The sequence below is a fragment of the Anarhichas minor genome, unplaced genomic scaffold, assembly GCF_050575085.1.
Source record: "Anarhichas minor isolate MPS153535 unplaced genomic scaffold, ASM5057508v1 ptg000002l, whole genome shotgun sequence".
NCBI lineage: Eukaryota > Metazoa > Chordata > Actinopteri > Perciformes > Anarhichadidae > Anarhichas > Anarhichas minor.
The window spans coordinates 2,835,707-2,860,282 of record NW_027466448.1 but is presented as its reverse complement, the minus strand read 5'-3'; the positions used below and the strand labels follow the sequence as shown (position 1 = coordinate 2,860,282).

The following is a 24,576-nucleotide window of genomic DNA, read 5'->3' as shown; positions in this document are numbered from 1 at the left end:
TTTGGGTATTCTTTGTATTTACTTTATCGACTATGAGATGCATTATGTAAGTATTAAGAACGAGTACTACTCAGTAGACTTATGGGCCTTAAAACAATAAAAAAATAGTTTACCTGCTTTAACTATTTGTAAATCACCTTCAAGTGACTTTTTGTTTTCTAAATCAGCAGTTGGAAAGCTCAGTAGGCTCACCATAATTATGTTTAATCTGTACAGTTGTTCCAACATGCAGAACATTACTTGACAGTGGTTGCTGAGAAAGATGTACTTTTATACGACACAAATGTGCTTACAGTTTTTTAGAAGACAGCATGTCGTAATCTAACTATAGGATGGGTTCATGCGTCTGTTTACATGCCTGTGACTCATGTTATGAGACAGTCAGCTCTCTATACTTACAAAAAAGCCAGTGTCCTCCTCCTTCACTTGTGATAATGGCTCTTGAAACTATTGATGGCAGCCATGTTGCTTTTAAAGGAAAAGAGATGGGCCCTCCAGGCCATTGATTGGAAGCGAAGTCGAGTGGCACCTCTATTATGGAGATGCAAAATACACAATGGTGCGGCGGCACAATGTGGGGGCACTTCATTCACTCTGTCACCTCTTTCAGGGAGAGCGGGGAGTGGGGGAGCACGAGGAGCACGAGGAGACAGCTATCCCAGAGGAAGACGGAGGAGTTATGTGAGAAAGTTCAGCTTTATTACTCGGTCAAACTCCAGCTGATATACATTCATTAATGCAAAAGAGTTCTCTGACAGTTAGATGTGGCTTTTGATAACTTCTCTCTGAAGCTATGAGGATAACATTAATATAGTTTGAAACTCTTGATTATACAATGACTTAAATCCAAAAAAAAAGAAGAAAGACAAGCTATCATTGGGCTTTAAACAGTCTTCAATAGATAGCGATTGTTAAAAAAATACCAACAAAGTGATGTGGTGAAGGCATTTCAGGGCCTTTGTTATGAGAAGCAAAAGCCTGGCACTGTCACTTTAAGAGGGAAGGCCTCTGCTCCAACCATTAATAATTGTAATGCCTTCTTTATCATTGTAGTGAAGGGCTGCGTTTCATATGGGGCCCCAGACCATACTTTGCCCTGAAATGTTTTCAATTAACTTTTGGCACCAGAGAAAAATAGGAATGTTGTGTGTTTTTTCCCATGCCGAAACAGAAGAGCTTTTGGTGCAGGGACCAGAACATCATTAAAATTGCCTCATCATAACTCAAACTGCTGCTTGGCCGACCTCCACTCTGTCCCGCCCTGAACCCCTCCTCCTCTCGGATACACTAAGGAAAAGCAAACATACTTACTTTAGCTGGATTTTATGTATTCTCTTTATTAGCCACTGGCGTAATGTGAATCATAATTTCCCCAATACATCAGTATACTATAACACTGAATGGCCATCTAATTAAAACGTTTTTGGAAGGAGAATTTACTTGGGCCTATTCTCCACTGTTCTTAAGTTTGGTTAGTGCAGTAGTAATACAACAACGCCCTTACTCTTAAAGTCCCAGGGGAACTTTGCAAAATATTTTAAAAACTGCTCAGCTACCAAACTGACTTTTTCCTGTTGAGCCTATTTTCAAACTGCCAGTCATGGAATAAAGAGACATGCCTCTAATTCAGTTGCACTCAGGTCCGATTCATGAGATCCCAAAGTGAGATGGAGTCGGTGAGACGGTGATACTTAAAGGAATACTGTGTAGGATTGAGGGGGATCTATTAGAACGAAAGGAATATCATATTCTGTTAACTGTTTTCATAGTGTAGTATCGCTTCAATCTGCCATGTTTCTACAGTAGCCCAGAACAGACAAACAAAACTATGGCTCTGGAGAGGGCCTTTCACGTTACCTGGCCACTGTAGGCCAGTTGTGAAACTGCTTAAACTTGATCCACCGAGTGTAAAACCGTGGTACCACGTCGTCACCACGGTTTAGCACTCGACAGCTCATGTTACCTTAGCCTCGGAGAGGGAGGGGTGAGCGGATGGGTATTCAGCCGGTTGCAATCTGCAACCTCACCGCTAGATGGCACTAAATCCCACACACTGTCCCTTAAAGAATTGAAAATCATAGTCGTGTTTCTGCAAATCTAACAAGTAATTGTGATTTAGAAACCTTATCTGCTGAGGTCCACAGTTCATTCTTTACTTTGGAGAAAGTGAATCAATCTTGTACGATTGTTTTCTCGACTTAAGTTCAAACTGCAACTCTCTTTTTCGCAGAGTTGAAGCATCTTACTTGGGTTACAGTTCAGTTTTAACTAAAAATACACAAACTTTGCGAAAAAAGCAAAGTGAGAAACCCCCAGTGACCCACAATAATTGGAGGTTTTGGGGGGGGGGGGGGGGGTGGACTTGAGGAAGGCAGCACCCTGAGCTTTTAGAGAGGTGGGAAAGGGGGAGGAGGGGTTGATTTATGATTGAGGGTTCATGGGGGAAGGGAGTGGTATGGGAGAGGGGCTGCACTGGGTTGAATGTCAGGGATTTCAATCCTCTCCGTATAATGATGCACAGAGGGAATATTTAATCAACCAATCGGATAGGTTCTCTCTATCTGCCGTGGCTGGAGGGATTGTCCTTTAGTTGCCTCCCCTGATTCCCTCCTGCAGCCAAAGAGCACCAGTGGTGCAAAGGAGTGAGAGAGAAGAACAGGAGGGGAGGGGAGGGGAGGGGAGGGGGGTCAGGGAGAAACTGGACAAAACATAGCTGACAAGGGGCATAACTTCATTTCCACGGTGCTGGGACAGCTGTGTGGAGTAATCTGCCGTAGCAGCCCTCTAAAACTTCAATGCCTTTAGTGACCCAGGGAAGTGGGGAGGGGGCACCTCCAACTGTGTCCAGGCGTTTAGGAGTGCGAGGGGGCTCCTTTCACACCCTTCTAAGGGCTTTTGTTAAAAAAAAAAAAAAATATCCCTTACCTCTCCTCCATTGAAAGCGAGGACTATGTGTTTATGAGGCGATACAACAATGGTTGTTTTGAAAGCAACCTCAAATTCATTTTCTAGCTGGGAACCACGTTGCAGAGTGAATAACTGTAGATTTAAGTTGTTATGAAGTAATATGAACTACTCTGTTTGCCAAGGTATTTCTTTTCTCTGGAGCTGTTTAAGCTTTGAAAAGTATCATGTTTTTAATGTCTTCGAGCTGTAAGTTTTGCAGTCGGCCATGAAGATGTTTTTCCCCCAGATGTTTAATTGCAAAAAAAAAAAGCAATGATTTTGAGACGGCACATTTTCCGAGATGGCAAATGTGTATCTTTCACATAATGAAGTATATTTTACAAATAACCTATTACACGCAAATGTCATATGTTTCTGTTTTGGAGGGTTTCTTCATTTACGATTGCTTCTCAGTTTTTAGTATGAATAAATATTAGTAAAAAGAGGATCGGGCAGTCTATCGACCAAGAGGGGTTCATTATTTTGTGCTAACTGTTCTGTTGAAGGCTGAAGAAAGAACAAAACATTTTAGACTAAGATAATGGCTTGAGGCCGGGTTGCTGTCCGGAGTGAATGGGGTCTCCCTGGAGCTCAATAAGGTCCCAAAGTTTTACTCCATTATGCTGACATCCTAAGGGCCAGGGGGTACCACCCCCAGTGGTTACCTCTCAAGTATGCATTCATCACCCCCCACTACACACACACACACACACACACACACACGCACTCTCTTTTGGACTTAAACTCCTCTCTATTTAAGTGATGACAGGAGGCAATATTCACAGAAAGCGTACTGAGAGAATTAACAAAAATGTGAGATCCAAAGCTGCTCAGGTAATTTTAAAAACAAATTCACAAAGTCCTAAACTATATCCAGGACTTATGTGCTCTGTTTCCTTTATTCAAAACTGTAAAGGGTTTTAATAACATATAGGGCTCAACATCAGTCCAGTGTTTGACAGCTTAAATAAAGATCTGTAGGATTGAGAACAAGTGGCCAACAATTTTACTTCAGTTTCCTCTAAAATAAGCAGAAATGAAAATAAATTTATGAGCAAATGTCTCTTTTTACAGGTCTGTGCACATTCCTAAATATTGTGCAAGGCTGTAACAGTACGCTGGTGCTGCTGTTTGTTTAACAAGGCCTCCTCTGGCACGAGGATCTCCAGTCATGCCTGCAGAGTGTTGCCGCTAAATGACTAAATCCATGAGCAAACATGGTAATCAAAGGCTGCTAAGCTAAGCAAACATGACAGTTATCCCTTCTGGCCGTTGTAAAAGAAAATCCACTAGTGGTAATGATTTTTAAAGACTCTTTTCTCAGCAGACATTTGATCCTTTATACCTGTGCTTTTACTACTGTGACATCTCAAAGGGCCTATCATTTGGTATTTGTCTCTCCATGTAAATCCAACATATACATGTAAAATATAGACTGTATTTTAATCTTCATTTCAATTTCTTGCTGTCATTTGACTTGTTTTTAATAACTTGAATGATTTCCCCCCTCATATGTCACCATCACAGAGATTCAGTTAATTTAAAGCAGGTTGTATTAGATGTTTCTTTATGTATTATGGTGCTGCTTTTGTTTCCACTTGAAGAGTTTCACTTTATGAAAAAGCATGGACTCCATCTGCTCCCAAATAACACCTGTTGGAAGATTATCATAACATGTATGAGTTCATGTGTGAACACGGTTTCAGGGACTGTAAATAGAAATACAACGCACATATAATGTTTCTCTTTATGCCATGTTTATGTCAAACACCTTAAAGTCTACTTGTTCTGTCAGTTCTCTCTCCACCCTGCTTCTACTCATCTGGTTCTCATTTGCACAGCACAGCCAGCTGGAATGTGCTCATGTCTTTAAAGATGAGTTATTAGCCCATTAATACATACTTTGGCCAACACTATTTTAACTCAACGAATGTGTTGTTGGCAGTCAAAGTTCTTCTCGATCTAGAAGTAAGACTGATCTATTGACTAAGGATACAATGTGTAAGATCTTGGCAGAATAAAACATAAAAAAATGAATGTTGGTAATGTCAATTGTTTTAGTGTGAGGTTAGGTAGGGAACTGTGGTGCACATCTTTATTCAAATTATACAACTTATGTCTGATACTTGTTTTGTAGCAGTGCACTTTTTAAAAGTTTAACAGATCTTATTCATGCTAAATCCATATGTGTACATATTTACAATTGATATTGTAAACTCAAACTTCATCCATTTAAATCACAAAAAATGAACAAAAAAAATACTATCTACACATGAAAAAAACTGCATTATCTATTACTGACCTCAAGATGGCTCTGTTCTCCTAACAAACATGTGAAAACAAAAATATTGATGACTTTAAATCCTTTATTTATATCTTTCAGACAAAGGGTGTGTGTGTGTGTGTGTGTGTGTGTGTGTGTGTGTGTGTGTGTGTGTGTGTGTGTGTCAGAGATGTATTGCATCCTCTTAGCAGTGTTCTTCACTGTTGGGGTCTCCTCTGCACGCAGCTCTCACGAGCCCATCTGTGTTACAGCTGCGTCTCCTGGTGCGTTTCGCTCCGCTACAGCTGGACCAGCTAGACCAGCAGGACCAGTTACCTTCCTGATTAACAGTAGGTATTGTACCGGCTGCAAAACATTGTCAAAAATGAGCTAAAGTGATAAGAATGGCCTTGTTGGTATGTTTGGATACTCCAGGTTTTGATGTATCTGTTTACTCTTACCTGGGTTGTTAGCTTTTTCGGCCTTGTTATTCTGGCAGGCCAAGCCTTCATAGAGGTGAGGGCACAGGCACATACAATTGCCATCCAGCAGAGCAAGAGTGGCTCCGTTTTGACAAGGCTTACACTTGCACACGTTATACTCTGCCACGTAGTCTGCAGTGGCCTGCTTCAGGTTGGATATCCTGGAGTTAGCGTCTGGCATTTCCAATGGAACTAACATATAGATGGGCTCTGGCTGTCAAAACAAACCCAAAACAAACAATGCACCATTTCACTTGCAATCTCTACAAACATTGTCATCATAGCGTGACACCGATAAAGATGTAGCCTTCATCCATCTGTCATAGCTACCTCACTGTGGAGCAGCGCAGGGTTGTCCGCAATGGTCCGGGCCCAGTTCTGATACGTGGCGATGTCCATCACTCCGTCCTTATTCAATTTAGCCCGCATAGCAACAGCACTTGCCAGCGTACCTCCTTTGACTGATGTCATCACCTCGTCCACCGCTGCTTTCCCGTGAATACTATCTGTGCAGCAACGGAAAAAAACGTTTAGTGACTTTACGCACTTGATACATTACTGTAAACCTTATTCCTACTTATCTCAGGGTCTGTGCACAATGTACTGATAAGGTTTGGTGTAAGAGGTTTGGATTGGATTTTTGCAAGTCTATCTCAATGTAATCTTCCATATTTCAGGCTGGTCTCATCCAGCATTCGTAGCTGAACCCACGGAAAAGAATGTGCCGTAAATCATAGATATCCCACGAAATAACTTTGTATGTTATGCAGGTAATCATGAACGAGGAAGTAGTAAGGCCGCTAAAGCACCGTAGAGCCGGCGGGAGGGGAGCTGGATAGCTACAACAAATACAACAAACAAATACAACAAACAAAGATGGATCTTTGTTCGTTCCCCATGTGAAACGAGAAGTCAACGTTATTTTATTTGCATACTTCAGTAACGGCACTTCCGAGGTTATTTGAACCCAAACGACGATGTAGTTGTGTTGCCTAAACCTAACTGTTGTTTCCTGTGAAAACGGAAGTCCACTTTGAAAAGACGGAAGGCATGCAACAAGCGGAAATTGACATGTGTTGCTGGCTTTCGTAGGAATATGCATGAAAAATTAGAAACTTATCGTATGATAACAGGGAAAGCAAACCTTCAACTTTGTTTGTCACTTTATCACATTCGTCACGCTTCGCGTTGGCCTCAGCCGTGCCTGCAAAGTCTGCTGTGATTCCGATTTTGATGCATTCTTGAACCGTTCTGTCCGTCAGATCTGCAAGAATCATTCGGTACAGAGGATGAGAGCAACTTCAGAGCAAGTAGTGTGAAAAGAGACCGGGGCATACGCATACTTTTCTCCTTGATGGTGTCCTGGTCGAGAACATAGACCAACTCATATTCGCCGCCGGTCTTCCCGTTTCTGGTGTAGTGAGTTCCGTAGTCCTCCAGGAAGGCAAAATAAATCCCCTTCTCATACTGCAGAGGCAAAGAGTTGACGTGCTCCAGGAATTCATCGGCCGTTTTGAGTTCGCGAGAGCGCATCCTGTAGATGCTCAGCTGTACTGTGCCCTTCACCCGCATGAAGCTCTTGTTCTGAGTGTGCAGGAGAGAATTAGTAAGTACAGATTCAGATGGTCTGGGTTTATTTGAGAAGAACACCATGTTGTTGTTTTTTACCTTAATGGTGGAGTACTCTGAGACCTTCTTAATCATTGTTGTCTTCTCGTAATCAACGTTTGCATTTATCTTTGAAGAATCGTCGGACGACTTAGACAAGGAAGGCTCACTTTTGCCGAATTTGAAGGAAAGTCCGGCATCAACTTTAACACTCATCTCTTTCAGCATTTCTGCCACGAAGGTGTGTGTGTCTTCATAGATTTCTCTAGAGGCGGTTTCTTCCACTAGAGTCTGGAAAGATGGAGAGCATTAAGAGAAGACGGAATTTTCTGCATCCTCACCGACGTACCGTATGTTCATCATTTTACACGCACACAAATACACACACACATAGTGAACGCATCCTCGGGATACAATTGATGAGTGGCTTCAGCTGACCTGATAGTTGAGCACACCAACATTCCAGGGAAGCCTGTCAGTCTTCGAAGTGTATGGATTCCTCAATCGCGTGCACCTCCCATTGAAGAAATCATTGTTGAAGGGGTTCATTCGAGGATCTGAACCCAAGATGTTGATTCTGGTGCAAAGAGACAGAGACCACTTTTAAGACAGTATTATGGGGGGGGGATGTCTTTATGCTAAGCTAATCTTTGCTAATTGTCCCCTGACTCTAGCTTCATTTTTTCAGCTTCAGACATGAGAGTGGTGTTGATGTTCTCATCTAACTCGGCAACAGAGTGACTAAGCGTAATTCCCAAAATGTCATAGTATTATTTGTACTATTATTCAAGTACAAAACAGATCATTTTGTGTTGGTAATATTTGTCACAGGTATGGTCCCAATGAATGGGCTAATGTGCAGTGCTGATGTCAGTGCACTCCACTGTGACAAAGCCTCCATTTCATATATTGACTCTTTGATCCCAACTGACTTGTCTCTTTAATAACTCACACTCACCCGTATCCTGCTGTCCTGCCTTGTTCATTGTTATCCAGGATATCCGAACCACATGGTCTACGAAGAGGATCACAGTCCTCATCTGATCCATCCTCACAGTCATAGTCCCCGTTGCAATGTAATCTCTTCGTGATGCAAGAACCTTCATACAGACGGCAGTGAAGCTGATGAGGTACTGTAGGTGACTAAGGCTACATCCACACTACTACGTTTGCATTTTAAAAAACCCAAAACGGAGGCGGTAGTTTGAAAACTTTCGCATTTTAGTGTGGACGGGCAGAAACGGGGACTTTAAAAAAAACAATGACGCAGGCATCTGCATTCGCTAATTATTTGGTTCTTAGCAGACACGACGTATCCTCTCCTGATTCGTCACGCTGCCGGGAGAAAACAAACAAGCAACAACAGCCTTGATTACCGATCGACTACTAGTGGTTAATTCAACATGTATAACGGATTGCAGGCGTTGCTGACCTTGTTATCTAAATACTAGCAGCTATTGTGAAGTTAAATTCTGCGTTTTATAATGCTACTACTGCCAAAATGCGGAGGAAGCAAGCGGTTATTGGAACGATTAGCGAGCGCCGTGTCCAGCGGCGTTATCAATCCTACGGAGCGAACATTTGAAGTCATGGTTTGCGTCTTTGAGGAAAGCGATGGACACAACACAGAGGACTTTCCTGTTCTTTTCAATGCTTATTTTGTTTTTGCACAACTATTGTGAAGTTCACAAAGAAACTGTAAACGAACAAAAGCACAAATGTTCTCCAGTGCGACGGGGACTTCCAGCCATCTGGCAGAGTTACGAGTGTGAGAACAGACAACATTACATTACAGTCATTTAGCAGACGCTTTTATCCAAAGTGACTTACAATTCAGATTCTGTCACATTCATACACCGTAGGCACAGCTACGGGAGCAATTTTGGGGTTAAGTGTCTTGCTCAAGGACACATCGACATGCGACTAGCGGAGTCGGAGCTGGGGATCGAACCACCGATCCTCTGATTGAAGGACGTAGTCATGTGATATTTATTTTTCAGGCATGTTAGTATGGATGGAAATAATTTCTATAACGGTGCTAAAACACCTTTCAACGTATTAGTGTGGATGCAGTCTCAGAAGAAGCCGAAGTACCTGACTCGCACAGGAACTCTGAGTCGGAGCATAAAGGGGGAGGCGGTCGATCGCATAGAGCATCCGTTCGACAGGACTCCCTCTCCCCCAGTGATCCTTCGCAGGGCGCACCCCTAAACTGGCCAAACACGACCACACTTCGAGAACGCCTCTGAGGATCACAAATGAAATCACACTTTGTCGAGCATCAAAGGCAGAGAAACATTGAAGCTGAGAAAATAAGTTTATACGGTTAAGTCTCCTTGCCAAACTGTGCAACAGATATAGCAGTTGTAAAAACCTAAATGTTATTACTTTTAGGCCGATTGTCACGGACCTTACAAAAAACAATCTAAAATTGAATTTAATAAATTCATCTTTAATTAAATTAAATATCTGGTTTAAAGGTAGCTCAACCACATCAAATAGTGTAACGGAAGTTCCCACTTTTTTATCCAATATGATTCGATTTAGCTGCTTTATTTACATTGTTTTTTACATTCTCAATTACTAAGTTGTTGAAGCATCAACATTTTGATTTTTCATCTTCATGAAATAGGATAAAAGTTAGTAAATATGTGTTTCCCCTGTTAGCTAAAGCTCCTTAAGTTATTAAACTTTAGCTGAGGCTATGTCACCAGAAGCTGGAGTCGGTTTGTTTCTGTTTTCTAGCCAGTACTGTACTGTGAATGGACTAAGTTGAATATTGAGTTTTGTAGTCACTGACTACAGTTTTAATGGACTCACCCTGATATTTGTGCAATTATCACAAGAGCTCCACTCTGACCAGCGGCTCCAAGCACAGTTGACTGCTGGTGGATCAGAAAGTACCTCTCCCCTGAAATACACATATTAAGTGATGCGACTTCTTTGACGCACAAAATCCTTAGTAAGTGAACAAAAACAAGATCCTTGCTGTTGTGTAAATGAAATACGCAAAATACATACATTCCATTTCCAAGAAGCGTCATAGTGAGACACAGGCCACAGAAGCCCAGCTGGAGAGCAGCTTTGGTCCTCATGATGAACCTTTGAAGAGACAAATGGTGCTGTGTGTCTGTCCTGATTAAGTCTTTTAAGCTGCCTCTCTGTCAATGATTATTCAACTGCAAAAGGAGCATGTTGTTGTCATCATCAAAGTCAATAGTTTGGATTTCAGGTGAGGCTATATTGATTCAGTGCTCGGAAACTCCATGTACCAAAGTTTAAAGTGTTTGTTTGAATTAAAACTTCTTACTCATCCAGTCAGTATATGTTGTTCTTCACTGTGTGAGCGAAGCCTCTCCACAAACATAATAAGTACGATTATTAATTTATTCTCAACAAACTTTAACTGTTAACTGTTCTTTTATGCGTTTATCCATTGGTTGAAATACACCGTGATTGACTAAAAGCCAACAAAACAAATAAACTCTCACTCAGCTAGATGTGCACAACTCTATAACAGATAGTTTTGGCAAAATATATTAAAGTTTTTAGTTGATATTTACTGCTAAAAAGAAAGACAGACAAATTTATCAAACTACTTAAAAACAAATGAACAAGTGTTAATTGGTGTCCGATTTGGAATCATATTGACGTTGAACGAATAAATAAAAATGGCAGCACTCTGTGGATCTTTATTTTAATTTTTAGCATTCCATCTCGTTCAGTTAATGATATATTTTGAACTATTAATCATTTTAATTATTGATTCATTCTCTTAGAACCACAAGATGTAAGACTTGAAAGTATAAAACAAATATTGAAGCATCGTCATTGCAATACAGTACATAATATTGTAAATGTGTTCACATGTTTTTGGTCATTTGTATATTTCCTGGAAACTGGAAACTATCCCAGCATGCACTGGGTGAAACACTCGTAATACTGCTGTTTCAAGTCTGGCCTTTCTTTTAGTGCATCCAGTACACACTGTCGTTTATACACAAGGTCAAAGGTAATTTATTATACTTAGTTTTTTGTATTTTAAGAATGCTTGTACTAATGGGTGAACATTTGTTAATTTCCGTGTTTCCAGGATGATGCAATCATTCAGGCAGGTCCACAGAAAGCAGAGCAAATATTGAAAGAGGCTGACGTCCATGGTACATGCAGGTCACCATCTGAGATTGGGAAACTGAATGGCACAACTATCACACGGGCTACAGCTAAACTGCTATTAGATTCTGTCTCTGAAGTGCAACTCTTTGCCCACAAGATGGCTACATTGAGCAGATGTTGTGTCCTAGTCTTAAGGTGTGTTCACATACTGATTATGTACAGGCCAACTGAACACACTAACATGGGGACTATAACGATTTATTCGAAATACCTAACTAACTTCTTCCTCTGACAAGTCAATCACTGTTTCCTTTAATAAATAATATCAAAACAAGCATTGCACAATGCACAGGAAGCTTTAGAATGTTGCACCTAATGACCTGTCATGTGATCCGAGTGGCTTCTGCTGAGTCTGCAGTACTTTGTTCTACAAAAGGAGGGAGGGCAGTGTGCATAAATGACAAAACAATTGTCAGAATAGACGGATGAAAGCAGCAGTGAATTTAAAAGTGGACTAATTGGGATTATGATGAAATTAGCTAATGATCCATGATCAGGTGAATCATTATTCATGAACACAGAGGTTTGGCAACAAATCATCTGCTTTTATCCATCTGAGATAGTAAAACTGATGTTAAATTCTGTAGTATTCAGCATGCTGATAGGTACTTTCTGCTGACTTAAATAAACACACTCGGACTATTCCCTGATGCCCAGTCCCGTGTCTTTCCGTGTATCTGCAAGCAGAGCTGGGGTAGTCTCGGGGCTATGTGGTCACGGCCCGCTGGAGAGGCACAAATATGTGCTGAGGTCACCACTTTTACGACGTTCGGCAGTTTCCTCCCAGCTTTCTCAGGAAACCAGAGGGTAGGTAAGGTGCTTGGCCAATATTTCTCCTGAATAGAAAGACTTCCTGTTTTTTGTTTTTTTTGAGGGGGGGGGGATTGAAACTGTGTGGAAACACTTGTGGAACAGCCTATTGCCCGGCTTTACTGTAATTTACCCACGGCAGAATATGATGACGTTGCTTCCTACATTGCCACTTGCCGCACTGATTTATGCTATATTTTTAGACTGAAGAGAGAAGTGAAGGCAGTCGGGAGTTAAAAGAACAGAGTCGGACAGAGAGGATAAAATCTAAGACTACCTCAATTATGGACTGGAGATAAGTGGCTATCTTAGGTTCTGGTTGTGGTGGCAGCCGGTTCCAGGATTCACGCCCTAAATGCTGCATGTTTGGATAGTGGCCTTCCTGTAATATACTGAGGGAAGGACACTTCCCATTAGTTCGTCTCTGTCAGCATTCTATCACAAAAATAAACCCTCTAATGTGTATGTGCTGACTTGTGCCATCTGTAGTCTGTTTCTGGAAAAAACGAACTCCCATACTTTTCCTTTTCCCACCAGAGTGTTTTACATGAGTAGCACAAGTAGCATCCAACATGTCCTCCTGTATGCAAGTGTGTGGTTGTTATTGGGTGTGCCACGATCCAAACAATGAATCACATTTAGAAGAAAAGGGAACCGTAATTCTAACCTAACGTCATCGGACAGTGATGCAGGGCCAGAGAGACACGTCATTGACGAGAAAAGGTTACGTTTGCTATCCTGGATTTTATTATATACAGTGTATGCATATTGCTGCATTAATATATAAAAGGCATATCAGCACAATATAAATTGCAAATGCCAGATGGGATGCAGCGACATTACTACAGATGCATGCGTTCTGCAAAACAAGAGTCTGATGGTATTAAATGTTTAATAAGAGGTTATGAAAAAGATCATTCCAGTGGTTGGTGGCTGAAGGGGAAAACAGACTCTCAGCTCGTCAGTTATCTGGCTTCTGAGGAGCTCATCTCCTAAAAAGCAGCCTCTGTCAGCAGAACACAGGATACACAGGCAGGAAGCAAGTCCTTCCTCTGTCCCTTTCTCTGTAATTTCTCTCTTCGTCTCTTTAACACCAAGTGAAATAATGTGTTTTTGTTTGCAGTTTTTGAGGTGTCAGAACTACATAAATATACAGTATAAATACTACATTTGACTATCTGGTCTGAAGTTATAGGTGCAGATGTTACATCTGAATGTATACATGTGGTGGTTGGTTGACCATGCTAATAGCTTTGGTCATGCCAATAGTTATGATCAAGAGAGCTCTCATGTGTCTCTAACATGGGCTGTGGATTAGTATTCACCAGCATTGATGCTTAATCAATAAACATTATATAGCATACTGCCATGTTGTAGTCAAGACCACCTAAACCAAGACCAAGTCTTGAGCAAGACCAGCGTATAAGTAAATTGTCTGATATAAATTAAATGCATGTTAGTTGATGGCTCTCTAGAAAAAAACATTTTTTTACAGAAGTGAAACCTGCCAGTCCACATCAGGAAAACATCGGCATTGACATCATCTTAGTGCACATCTCAGTGTTAAAGTATATGTTGTATATATGTGATGTTTGATTTCCTTTCCCAATAATTTGTTTCTCTGTCTTTGTTTATCTGTTAAATAAGTTCTTTGTCTTTTTAATGGTGGCTATCCCTGCTTATACTAACAACCTGGTGCTTCACTTAATTATCCCAAAACAAACATCTATTAATGCTTCTGCACACATGGAACAAAACACTTCCTGTGCGACTTGAGAATTTTCTTTCTGGGAATATCACAACTGGCACTCTTAGTGCTTAGAAGAGTAAATATAAAAACTGTCATTACACGGCTGAAGCACTGTATGGTATTGAAAAAGCAAAATAGACATTTATACTGAGGAAGTTGATGACCCATTTTCAGCCATCGGTTGACTGTAATTGCAATAACACTAGTGCATGGCAAAGGAAATGTAGTGCCTGCTGGTCTTCCAAAAAATGTGCTGTGTAAGCAACAGTGGAGCTTTGCTCTCTTGTTTGGACTCTTCTTTCCCCTCACTCCTTCTACATTTAACCATACGAGGCTGAGTGTGCAAACTGTTGAGATGATAGGAATGTGCTTTTTAATTTGAAAGTCATCCAATGCTGGGGATCCACCTTGTCGACAGAGGAAGAACTTCTGACACAACTGTTGAGCAACAAGGAATCCTTGCTTCATCTCAGCCTTTGTCATTTTCTGTCAAATGAAAATCATATCTTTCATATTTCATCTAAAACTGTTTTGAAAAACAATAAAAGCTTGTAGCCGTGCCTGTTTTTAGACATTACCTAAAGGCTTGGGAGCAGGGACTTATTTGGGAGGTCAATATATTGGAACATTACAGCTCCAATAATTTATTTTTTGACCACTTGGGGGAAGCAGAAAAAAAGCTGTAAAGACAACATTAACGTATCACCTTTAAAAGGAACAGTGTGCATTTAGGGGGATCTATTGGCAACAATGGAACAAAACACTAACAAGAAAGTTGTCTTTGGTGTACAATCACCTGATCGTCATATTTTAGTCACCTTCGAATGAGACTTTTATATCTATACGGATCAGTACTCTTCACAGAGCCGTCCTCCATGTTTCTACAGTAGCCCAGAATGGACAAACCAAACTGTAGATGTTTTCGCATCGGCCACAGTAGTTCTCTTACACGCTTTGCACACAGGAGCAATTTTAAATTGGTTGCAATCTGCAACCTCACCGCCTCAGCCGCCAAATCCTCCACACTGCGCCTTTAAGCTGATGTAGCACACTTGATGGAGCAGCACTAGCACTCATGGCCACCAATATTCACTCTTAACTTCTAACTATTATATCTGTATTGGTCTCCACCAACTCAGGGTTGCTATGTTTTGTGTTGATGTTTTAGGGCTGTTTTGTTGAAAACAGCTGATTGCTGTGGCTGAGCCATGAGAGCGCTGATAACGAACCAAAACAGGAGCACTACAGTTGCAGGCCCTAAAACCAAAACAATGAGCTGAAAGACGCTACAAAGCTCCATAGAGCTGAGACCTCGGTCGATAATTATGTGGGTTCAAAAAGCAACCCCTTTCACATCACACATTAAGTCATTTGATCTGTTTTTATTCTACAAAATATGTATTATTGCTGCTTTAAATTTGTGACAAAAGCCACTGTCTTGATGATGAAAGCCTAATGTTTTACAATGAGCGATGGTGATATTCTCCTCCACGTGAAGAGACCGCCCCCTCTTTCTAGTTAAAGTCTGCAGCGAGTTATGCCTGTCAGTCAGCGCGTGAAGGGTTAAACAGGGAGTTTGCAGCAGTCTCTCCTTTCTGTCCACGGCATTTAGCGGAAAACATCTGACTCCTGCTCGTTTTTCCGAGAGCTGTGTTTGGCTTTTTCTCATTTCTTTTTTTTTTTCTTTTCTTTTTTTTGGTTGTGCTGGAGCCGCGGAGGCATCCCGGGGAAACAAAAGTCCCGGTTTTCGACAGCAGGAGATCAACATCTTACTGCGCGCTTTCAAACAGGTACGTCCGTCCACGCGTTGGTAACGTTTTCCATCCGTGCGTTAATTAAGGTTCCACCGAAGGATTACAGGTCGTGTTAAAGCCAGGTCGGCATTTGAGTTCGCAGTTGAAAGCGGCGATAATAACTAGCTGTGGGTTGGTGAGAGTTGCTCTTCAGACTAAATCAAACCTACATTGGTTTTCTCTGCGGGAGGTAAAAACTTCATTCCATGTTTTCAAGAACTCATTTCCTTTCCCGTCTCAATTACAACAAACAATTTGAGTCACTTTTGTCCTCCTTCTTACGTTTTCTTTCCAGAACACGCTCTTCTTGCTGCACCGCTGTTAAACATCTTCTTAATCTTGAGACAATATATCATTTGTGTTTCGTTTGTGTTTTTATGTTGCATCTCCTCTCATCCCTGTATATACATCTACAGCCCAGTTTCAGTGCAAGACAACTTGGTAGGAAAATGTTTGCATGGCCTTTGTGTTCACAGTGGGCCTGTGGTATTTCACCATCTCATTCACTTGTAGACTGAGTCATTCCCTGATTTCCTCCAGATGTGCAGTAGTTTACGTTTCCTGACGGCCCAGGATTGTGACATTTCTGCCCTTGCACTGCAGTTATTCTGCTGACGAATATGAAATGACCATTGTGTTCTGTGGCTTATGTGTTATTTGTGTCGTGACACTGGTGGACGCTGTAAAACAAAGCTCTTCTCCTCGTCGTTCATCTGGTAGCGTTTAAGTAAGTTGTTAAAATGTAATCCTTTAACTCATATCTGCAGTGAACTGCTGACATTTCACCTTTTTTATGTTTTATTAGCCTTTCCTCCAGCTAGCGGGACTCTGTCACCACGTTTACTGGACATGTGCAATCATGTGTCACACTCTTGTAAATGGAGCGTCAGCCCATGGCATCAACAAGTCTTTAGGCGTATGTGTCTTGTTTTTCTACACTTCCTCGCACGGCAACTAAAACAGCATGTGTGTGTGTGTGTGTGTCTCTGTGCGGTAGCAGGAATTTGAATGTCACCTGGAGGAACCAAACGCACGAGGCGTCATGTGGCCTGCTTGTTTCCTTGACTTCAAAACTGGTATTGGTGGATGAAATGAAGGTTGTATTGCTTTACAGCTGCACAGTACAGCAGCTGTTGTGTGAGAACACCGTCATTCGAACCGCAACTTGAATACATTCTTGAATAGGAAAACTTGCTCAATTGAAAATCCAACTATACCGAATAAGTCTTCATTTACAGAATCTGTAAATGTGTGCTGTAAGCTTGTGTGTCAATCTCTGATCTGGTCTGACGTGCTTCATAGAGATGTAACAGTTGGCACTCAAAGACCAGAAGGTTAGATAGATACTTTATTTATCTATCTAAAGGAAATGAGAGCCATACAGGATGAGATAAGAGATGGGAACTTTCAGGTCATTAAGTGCAAACTGATTAATCAATCAGACAGATTACCTGCCTGATTGATTTCATCATAAACATCACCTTTTAGATGGGACACTGTTTTTGTGCATCCTTACACTCTTTTGACGAAAACACTGGATTTGGATTGTTCCCTTTTTTGAGGCTCATTTGACCCTGATTACACATTTTAAGAGGGCCTGACATCGTTGTGGGTGAACGATCACTCCAAAGGCTCCTATTTCCCTTCGTAGTTGCTGAGCTGGGCATCACGAGATCTTGTGCTCTGCTACGTAACATTAACCGCGGCTAATTGCTCAACCTTTGCCCACTTCCAACCTTTGGTCTGTCCTACAGTACTCGCAGCCTCGGTGTGCAGCCAGTGTAGCCTCTGGTGCTGGTCCTAAAGGTATGTACGTCCCACACACAGCCGTGTTTGCATTGATTGTACAGAATGTCTGGCTGTGATTGTTACCACTTTGTCGCGTTTGTTTGATTCATTAAGTGATCAACGGTGACGCAAGAGTGTGTGTTCCACTTAACATAGTTGAGGAGATGCAGGTAGCTGCTGAGTCGTTGTTTCTGCCTCATGTGACATTGCCTTGGGTTTCCTGCACAATAAGTGCAGAGGTGTTCGTGACAAAACGATGATGATGTTATTTACCACATGCAAATAGGACTAGCCGTAGTTAGCTCAGCACGCTGGTTTTTGATGGCATTTATAAGGGTCTGTCCATCTGATAAATCCCTCCTGAGATAAATATCAAATTTGAAGCCAGGGGAACAATTTCTTTGTTAAGAGGTGACTGTGAGGAGAACCGTCTTTATCTTTTGGATAATTCACTCTAACAGGAGTGAACAACTGACACAGCATGTGTAAAGCAGGTTTGAAGTGTGTTTTCTGGATTCTCGTTCTTAATGTTTTACGGGTCATATGTCTTCCTATGCCTCTCCATCTCGAGGGTGTTCCTGCGGTTGTAAATGTTTACTGTGTATTGTTAACATATTTGATTGTTTATGGTCTGCATAACTCATTTTCAGCCGCTACGTGCAAAACCTCTTTAGCGGTGACAAAGTATTTTAATTGTATCCCTTTACAGTCCAATATTTAGTTTGCAGTTTCACAAAGAGTGCGTTTTAACTTATCACCTTCTCCTTTTTTTTTTTTTTTTTTTTTTTAGGTCTCTCTTGCCACACGCACTTCACTTTTTCTGCTCCAGACAAATAAGAAGAAAAGCATGTGTGTGTGTTGAGTCATCTGTTCGGTTGACCTCGCTGCCCCTGAACACGGTGCTGCTGCCTGCGTTACTCCCCGAACTGTCCACTTGTCCAGTGAGGCTCGCTCCACACCATGTCTGCAGAGGTGGAGAACAGCGCTGCCGTCCCTGCCGATCCTAGCGTCGCATCCCCAGCTACAGCCTCGACCAGCACCCCTCCCACCTCCCCTGCGACAGCCACATCCAAGGTCCCATTCAAGAAAGAGAAGAAGAAAGGTGACGATCATGCTATGATCAAGACAGACATTTTTGTGGTCTCATCTTGTAGAAATCATAGTTTACTTGATTCTTTTTTTTTTTTCTTTTTTTTTTTTTTTACAGTCTCGGAGAAGACTGATGAGTACCTGCTGGGCAGGTTTCAAGGGGATGGCGTGAGGTACAAGGCCAAGCTGATTGGCATCGATGATGTCCAAGAGCCCAGAGGAGACAAGATGTCCCAGGACTCTATGATGAAACTTAAGGTGCAACATAGGATGTTGGACTGTGCCCTGCTATATTTATAGATCATTGAAAATATTAAGGGGATGGTAGCTCTGATGTTTTTCAATTACTAAGTCATCTATGTGGTTACACATTTACATCATCTGCATGTCACTGCAGAGGGCGCCACTGTGCGCAAACCTTTGCGGATATAGAGTGTTACGGGGATGACTTGTTTTTGTAGGCCAACCCGAAAGTTAGCATCGCGCTGGTTCCCTTGACAAAAAGCTAATGAAGTTTTTCCTTTGGATTATTGCAGAAATGAAGCTCTGTAGCAAACGTTAGGCTATAAAAGAACTACACCACATTCAAACCTAAACAAAAAAAAACATTTACTTTAAGGCGAGGGAACCAGGAGTGCTCAATAGAGTGCTCATTCCTGAAGCACTCTATTAGTTGTGAATCACAGGTCATGTTTTGTTTACTTACAAAAGACAGAAAAACTGAACCGTATGTATTATTCATTTGACACCAGGGCATGGCAGTAGCTGCTCGGTCCCAAGGCAAACACAAACAGAGGATCTGGGTCAACATTTCCATGTCGGGCATCAAGATCGTTGATGAGAAATCAGGAGTGAGTTCTGCAATTTCTTTCCATTGCTGTCACATCACACTGAGGAGTTTATTTGATTGTGTTTGGCCTGCTAACAGAGCCTTTTGTCCTTTTATAACTCAGGTGATTGAACAGGAACATATGGTGAGTAAGATCTCCTTCATCGCTAGAGATGTAACTGATAACAGGGCGTTTGGATACGTGTGCGGAGCAGAAGGGCAGCATCAGTTCTTCGCCATCAAGACGGCACAACAGGTAACACTCGCAAATAAACGGGCACACAAGCTCACACAAATACCGCATTAAACAGCGGAGACAAATGGGCAACTATGTCAATGTCTCTCTGTCCCCTTACAGGCAGAGCCCCTGGTCATTGATCTGAAAGATCTCTTCCAGGTCATCTTCAACCAGAGGAAGAAAGAGGCAGAGGCCTCACAGAAGGTAACTGGTTCAGCAGCAGTTGACTTTAGTGTGTGTGTGTGTGTGTGTGTGTGGGTGGTTCAGAAGTTAGACAGTGAGAACATTTATTTTCCTGAAAGAAAAGCATTTTGGTGTGGTCATCTGGGACGTGAGGTGTACACTGTTGTGCGCCTCCTGAATTTCAACACTGCCTCTCTGTGTTCTGTTTATGAATCACATCCTGAGACATTCCATTGAAATGAACACGTGCCTCAGTGAATTAAGAAAATAAGTATAGTCATTAACAGTCTGCCTCTGTTTCCAGGGGGAAAATGGCAGCACTGTAGTTGAGGTAAGCACTTGGAAGTGCTTGTGTTTTCTTCAAACTGTTTCTCTGACTCTCGTCCCTAAACCTTGTGCTTGTTTTCAGAATGGGAGCGATGCCCTGCCAGGTATGGGTGGTGAAGTAAAAGCTGCTCAAGTAAGTCTTTCTCTACATTCAATGACGCACCTCTGATTTATAGTCGCTGGGTAAATACAGTATGTTTCTGTTTCTTTTTGACATCCAGCCAGTGGAGCAGCTTGACCTTTTTGGAGACATGTCGACCCCTCCAGACATCCAGTCTCCAAATGTAAGTGTGCTGCCATAAAATGTTCCCTTTATCTGGGAAACATAGTGGTATATACTAAAAAGTATGTTTAGTCAATGATGTGTAGCTGGGTATTTACAGCATTATACTTACGAGTGTATACTTTTTAGGCTTCTTGCTAATCGTAGTAAGCTGTAGAAGACTTTTATCCATTTTTTCTTTTTTTTAATAGTAATTTAATGAAAAATCTAAAATAATAATAGTTTGCTGCATACTGCTTCTTGTAATGTTTCTAAGATCTGATTTATAAAACAATGGCTTCACTGAATAACATCAGCACCTCCCAGATCATTCCATGTGTATGAACTCAATTTTTAAAAGGTCACAATTCTATTTGTAGGGAGTGTATAAGCTTTTTATAAATATACGTTTTAGACTTAAAAATGATCTTTTAAGAATTGAGTTCATGCCTCTTGTGTACCAATCTCATTGTTGTTTGTCAAACCCTTTTAAAGCTGCCACAAGTAGAATCTATGAAAGAGACATTTTCATTGGCTTTGCTGACATCTGCAGTCTTATACCGGTAGTTATACCATCAGTTGCTCGGCCAGTTCACTAGCTGGGTCTTAAGTCAACGAGCTATTGCTGACTTCAGCATGTTAAAATACTTGCTGTTGTCCAAGGCAAGTAAGAATTTAGCACCAACTTCATTTGTCAAGTTGGAATATGGACTCTAGACTTTGCTTTACCATGGAATTTAATATGCCAGTGATATTTTGAGTTAAATATTCTACAGGTAGCAGCTTTGAAACGTCTTTTCACACCATGTGATTCATTTTGTTAACGCGTGTTTTTCTCCTTCTGCAGAACTGACTCATAAATCTATTTATTTTTTTTTTTTTTCTCTCCCACTGTCCCTCTCATGTTAACCAGGACTCTAATGATATTCTCTTGCTGGACTTTTCCGCTGAAGTTGACAGCAATCAGAATTACATAAAGGGAAACTCCTTTGTAACTTCCTGTGGCCCTGACCGTAGGGCATCTCCCCAGACAGAGAATCCTTTTTCCTCGACATTTGGCTACTTTCCAACCCCAGACAGTGACCCTTTCAGAGATGACCCCCTTTCTAACTCGCCCGCTTGGTCGGAACCCGATAATTCACTGATCTCAATCGCCGCCACTAATCACCTAAACAGCACTGCTGACAACGCTTATAAGACAATTATTAACGGTGGTTCGAATGGAGACCACGAACACCTCAGTGACCAGATAAATGGCTTATCCAGTAAGACCATGATCCTCGCTCTCAGTAACGGACAGTGGCCACTAGGGGGCACAATAACTCAGGGCAACACAATTACCATGATGGACGGGAATGAATCTGGGACAGCCAAAAACCCGTTTTTTGACTCGCCTTTGACAACGTCCCCTTTCTCTAATGGCATAACGCACCACCCGCAACCCCCAGTGACTCATAGCAAGGATTCAGTTGTCATAAGCCCGCCTCCGCAGAGCTCTAAGGCTGGACGAGGTCGAAGGAGCGCAAAGGTGAAATTCCATAGCTAGATGAAGCATTGTAGAGTTGCATGTGTGATGCCTGAACATGGGTTTAATGCACATTTCCCAGAGCATACTTGGGTTGCTAACATCTCCCTTTCTCAGCGTTTGGGTGTTATGCATTGGTGTCTGACGGGATGTGCCACAAGACGGTTAAGATGAGATGCAAGGCCTGTAATTTAGAGTTGCATTTAAGGGTTTGATCCATTCTGTCTTCATGCATGTACTGGTGGTCACTTGCTTCTCTAACTGGCTTGAATAAATTACACTTTTGACTGTGCTGCTGAACAATGGACTGTACCTGTTTATCTCCTCTGCTCTAAATCTATTTTCTAACGTTCACGCTTCAGTGATAAAAGCACTGGTAAGTGGCAAAGCATGCATATCAGTCAATGTTAATGTCATACTGTAATATTTATGAGTCGTCTATAAAACTGGATGAGTTGCAACAATACTTATGTATATATATTGTGTATATGATATTTATGTTCTATTCTCTGTGAATAGTCCACAGCAAGTGACCTGTTTGGAGCAGAGCTATTTTCTACTCCGGCTCACTCTGAAGGGTCGTCTTCCTCGGGGGACTTTTTCAACAGTACACCTGCGAACTCCACTCCCTCCTCCATAGCTGCTCTGGGTAATACACGGGAGGGGAACTTTGTGTCTTATCCGTATGTTACAATGTCGTTTTGTCTTTATGTTCCATTCCCTTTAAACTTTCCCATTCCTTTATTCTTTATATTCAGGGAATCTTCAGTTGGGTCCTCCAGCTACCACAGGTATCCCCGCTGCAGGCATGTGGGGAGCCTCCATGGCTCCGCCTTCAATGTTCACTATGCCAGGAGTGACCGCTCCAGGGCCAATGCCCGCCTACCCACATCCATCTGCCTACCCACATCCATCTGCCTTTGGTGGCCTACCCATACCACCCACAGCCTGGGGTGCGCAGGTGCCACCTCAGTTTAGTGCCGCGCCTTTGTCTCCGCCCCACCTCAACTGGGCCCAGCCTCCACCAGCTGCTCCCGGTTGGGGTCAGCCCATCACGAGCAATCCTTTCCAGCCTGGCCTGTTCCCTGCAATGGGTGACCAGCATGGTCCGTCACGCCCCCCTCCTCGGCCGCCTGTTAAGGAGGCACCTCCGAAGGTAGAGAACAGCGCCTTCACAGCTTTGGACCCCCTTGGAGATAGAGAGAAGAAGGCTGGAAAGGACATGTTCAAGGACTTCCAGATTGCCAAACCCCCTGCCATCCCAGCGAGGAAAGGGGAGCTAGTGTCCAACTCTGCCCCCGGAAGCAGCGAAGCCGGGGCGTTCGATCAGTACTTTAACAGCAAAGTGGGCCTGGCTCAGGATAATGCAGATTATGACGACTTTGACATCAATCAAATGTCACAAACTGTTAACGGTAAACCAACCAACATTTTGCAACTTGACATGTACTTGACTGTGAGACTTGTCACTGATTGTGTCCTCCGTCTTAATGTGCCCGATTTAGATGTTCCTAAACCAGCGCCTGCTCTCGCTGCAGCTCCGGGCTTTAACCCCGGCCTCCTCAATGCCGCCTTCTCTTCCGCTCCCATCGCAAACAACTCTGCACCAGCCCAGAGACTCAATCATGACATGTTTGATCAAGCATTTGGGGCCCCAGATTCCAGTCTGTTTGGAGCACCGCCTGCAGCCATGGTAAAGAGATTTATACAGATGCATAATTAAACCTTATCCAGCATCAGAAGTCAGAAATCATTTGTAATGTGTGGCCTATTTATTTTTCTTCTTTTTCCTTAACCTTACAGCAGACTGCTGCAGTTGGTCAGTCTTCTGGTTCAACAGCGGCTTTTGGGGATCCTTTCGGAAATCCCTTTGCTTGATCGTTAACTTTGTGCATAAGTAAGTATATGTTCATATTTGATTATTGCTTAACTTGCGTCATCAATACAGAATGAACACCATTTTCATCATTTTTTTTCCTCTTCTCTCTGCCCTCGCAGTTAAGATGGAGCAAATGGAGATCTTCACATGGAATAACATCTTTGGGACAAGCTGCTACGACGTGCGCGAGACAATCCAAAAAAATGAACTTTTCTAACTCTTGTCCCTGACCCACCCTTTTGTTTACACTTCCACCTCTGATGTTTGTTTTTTCTATCCAATCAGTAGTTTCCTTATTTCTAAAGACCGCTGATCTAAGAAGTAAATGTTATGTCCTGATCTGCTGAAGAAAGAAATGTGGTGTGTGTGAGAGAAGGTGCGTCCAAAGACGTTCACTGCTGATGCTGTCTGTGTTTAATAAATAAAATAATTCAATCATAAACTGCGAGGTTTTGTCAAGTCCATTTTACTTCTTCAGACACTGGAGGTTCGACAGTCAAACAGATATAGATGTTTTTATAAGCTATGTCTATGATTACTAAAGCTCCAAATTGTTAAAAATGTTTAATAGCCACCTAATGGAGTGTAGAAACCTAAAAAAGATCCAATACAACAGTGAAAAATATGC

General features: G+C 42.0%; 3 protein-coding genes across 7 annotated transcripts; 2 read left to right on the top strand and 1 right to left on the bottom strand.

Annotated features, from left to right (window-relative positions):
* Positions 1-5,458: 5,458 nt before the first annotated feature.
* Positions 5,459-10,394, bottom strand: c9 (complement component 9). The gene is made up of 12 exons (XM_076097489.1): positions 10,321-10,394; positions 10,120-10,210; positions 9,394-9,544; positions 8,258-8,399; positions 7,738-7,876; positions 7,360-7,590; positions 7,035-7,275; positions 6,836-6,955; positions 6,022-6,197; positions 5,671-5,905; positions 5,546-5,575; positions 5,459-5,508 (listed from the first exon to the last, which is right to left on the bottom strand). The coding sequence occupies exons 1-12, from the start codon at positions 10,392-10,394 to the stop codon at positions 5,459-5,461; spliced, it is 1,680 nt and encodes a 559-aa protein (XP_075953604.1).
* Positions 10,395-15,563: 5,169 nt separating this feature from the next.
* Positions 15,564-24,390, top strand: dab2 (DAB adaptor protein 2). 5 transcript variants are annotated; one of them, XM_076082475.1, is made up of 15 exons: positions 15,577-15,825; positions 17,583-17,634; positions 18,407-18,718; positions 18,824-18,963; positions 19,458-19,556; positions 19,659-19,790; positions 19,893-19,976; positions 20,260-20,286; positions 20,365-20,415; positions 20,504-20,566; positions 22,589-22,718; positions 22,828-23,484; positions 23,575-23,762; positions 23,873-23,966; positions 24,068-24,390. In XM_076082475.1, the coding sequence occupies exons 3-14, from the start codon at positions 18,577-18,579 to the stop codon at positions 23,945-23,947; spliced, it is 1,788 nt and encodes a 595-aa protein (XP_075938590.1). In that variant the 5' UTR covers positions 15,577-15,825; positions 17,583-17,634; positions 18,407-18,576; the 3' UTR covers positions 23,948-23,966; positions 24,068-24,390. The 5 variants fall into 5 exon arrangements, with proteins under 5 accessions (XP_075938732.1, XP_075938590.1, XP_075938514.1 ...); XM_076082617.1 differs by lacking the exon at positions 17,583-17,634 and having other exon boundaries at positions 15,564-15,825; positions 23,876-23,966; XM_076082399.1 differs by lacking the exon at positions 17,583-17,634.
* On the top strand, positions 21,425-22,582 carry LOC142939518 (disabled homolog 2-like; the record flags this gene model as incomplete). The annotated part of the gene is made up of 1 exon (XM_076082719.1): positions 21,425-22,582. A coding segment is annotated over one exon (666 nt), but the record flags the coding sequence as incomplete, so codon positions are not given.
* Positions 24,391-24,576: the final 186 nt, after the last annotated feature.